Here is a 1,355-nt window from a genome sequence, read left to right as displayed (position 1 = left end):
GCAGGGACTACTATGATTTACTCCATCTTACTGATGAAGATTTTGAGACCCAGACAAGTTTAAAAAATAGTTATATAATATGAAGTGAAAGTGTTAGTGGCTCAGTACTGTTTGACCCTTTGTGACCCCACGGGCTGTAGCCTGCCAGGCTCCCCTGTCCATGGAATTCTGCATTCAACAATACTGGAATGACTTGCCATTCCCTTCTACAGGGGATCTCCCCAACCAGGGATGGAAACTGGGTCTTCCACATTGCAGCTAGATCCTTTACCATCTGAGCCACCAGGGAAGCTCAGGAAGTTTTATAGTATAGAGGTTTTCACTTGGCCATTAATCTATGGAAGAGCCTCTGTTGTAACCACTGTGCCTTAATCTTGTTTCTGATCTCCCCAGATGCAGCATCCTTGTCTGGTCAGAACTACAGTACAGAGTCTGAATTCATCCTCATCGGCTTCTCCAACTTCCCTCAGCAGCTCCTGCCCACCTTCTTCCTGCTCTACCTGCTGATGTACCTGTTCACGCTGCTGGGGAACCTGCTCATCATGGCCACCATCTGGAGGGAGTACAGCCTCCACACCCCCATGTACCTCTTCCTGTGTGCCCTCTCCATCTCCGAGATTCTGTTCACTGTTGCAGTCACCCCTCGAATGCTAGTAGACATGCTCTCCACCCACCGCTCCATCACCTTTGTGGCCTGTGCCAGCCAGATGTTCTTCTCCTTTACGTTTGGCTTCACCCACTCCTTCCTGCTCATGATCATGGGTTACGACCGCTATGTGGCCATCTGCCACCCCCTGCGCTACAACGTGCTCATGAGCACACGTGACTGTGCCCGTCTTGTGTCCTGTTGCTGGGCTGGTGGCTCAGTCATGGGGATGATGTTGACATTGATAATTTTTCACCTCACCTTCTGTGGGTCTAATGTGATTCACCATTTTCTCTGCCACGTGTTTTCCCTTTTGAAGTTGGCCTGTGGGAAGGAGACAGCCACTGTCTCCATGGCTGTGATTCTGCTTTGTGTCACAGCCCTGATGGGGTGCTTATTCCTCATCTTCCTCTCCTATGTCTTCATTGTGGCCGCCATCTTGAGGATCCCCTCCACTGAGGGCCGGCACAAGACCTTCTCCACCTGCGTCTCCCACCTCACCACAGTGGTCGTGCACTACGGTTTCGCCTCCATCATCTACCTCAAGCCCAAGGGCCCCCATTCTATGGACAGTAACACACTCATGGCCACCACATACACAGTCTTCACCCCCTTTCTTAGCCCCATTATTTTTAGCCTCAGAAATAAGGAGCTGAAGAATGCCATACAGAGAAGCTTCCGCAGAACCTTCTGTCCCTTAAGTTCCTGA

At 50.6% G+C, this 1,355-nt stretch overlaps 1 protein-coding gene across 1 annotated transcript; it reads left to right on the top strand.

Moving 5' to 3' along the window:
• The first annotated feature begins 410 nt into the window (after nt 1-410).
• LOC145511409 (olfactory receptor 10H4-like) lies at nt 411-1,355 on the top strand. The gene has a single exon (XM_081504597.1). It carries the CDS (start codon nt 507-509, stop codon nt 1,353-1,355), a length of 849 nt encoding a protein of 282 aa, XP_081360723.1. The 5' UTR covers nt 411-506.

Source organism: Giraffa tippelskirchi, chromosome 6, assembly GCF_054371585.1.
Source record: "Giraffa tippelskirchi isolate mGirTip1 chromosome 6, T2T-mGirTip1v1.2.pri, whole genome shotgun sequence".
In the NCBI taxonomy this organism is placed as follows: Eukaryota; Metazoa; Chordata; class Mammalia; order Artiodactyla; family Giraffidae; genus Giraffa; species Giraffa tippelskirchi.
This window is presented reverse-complemented; position numbering and strand designations above follow the sequence as displayed.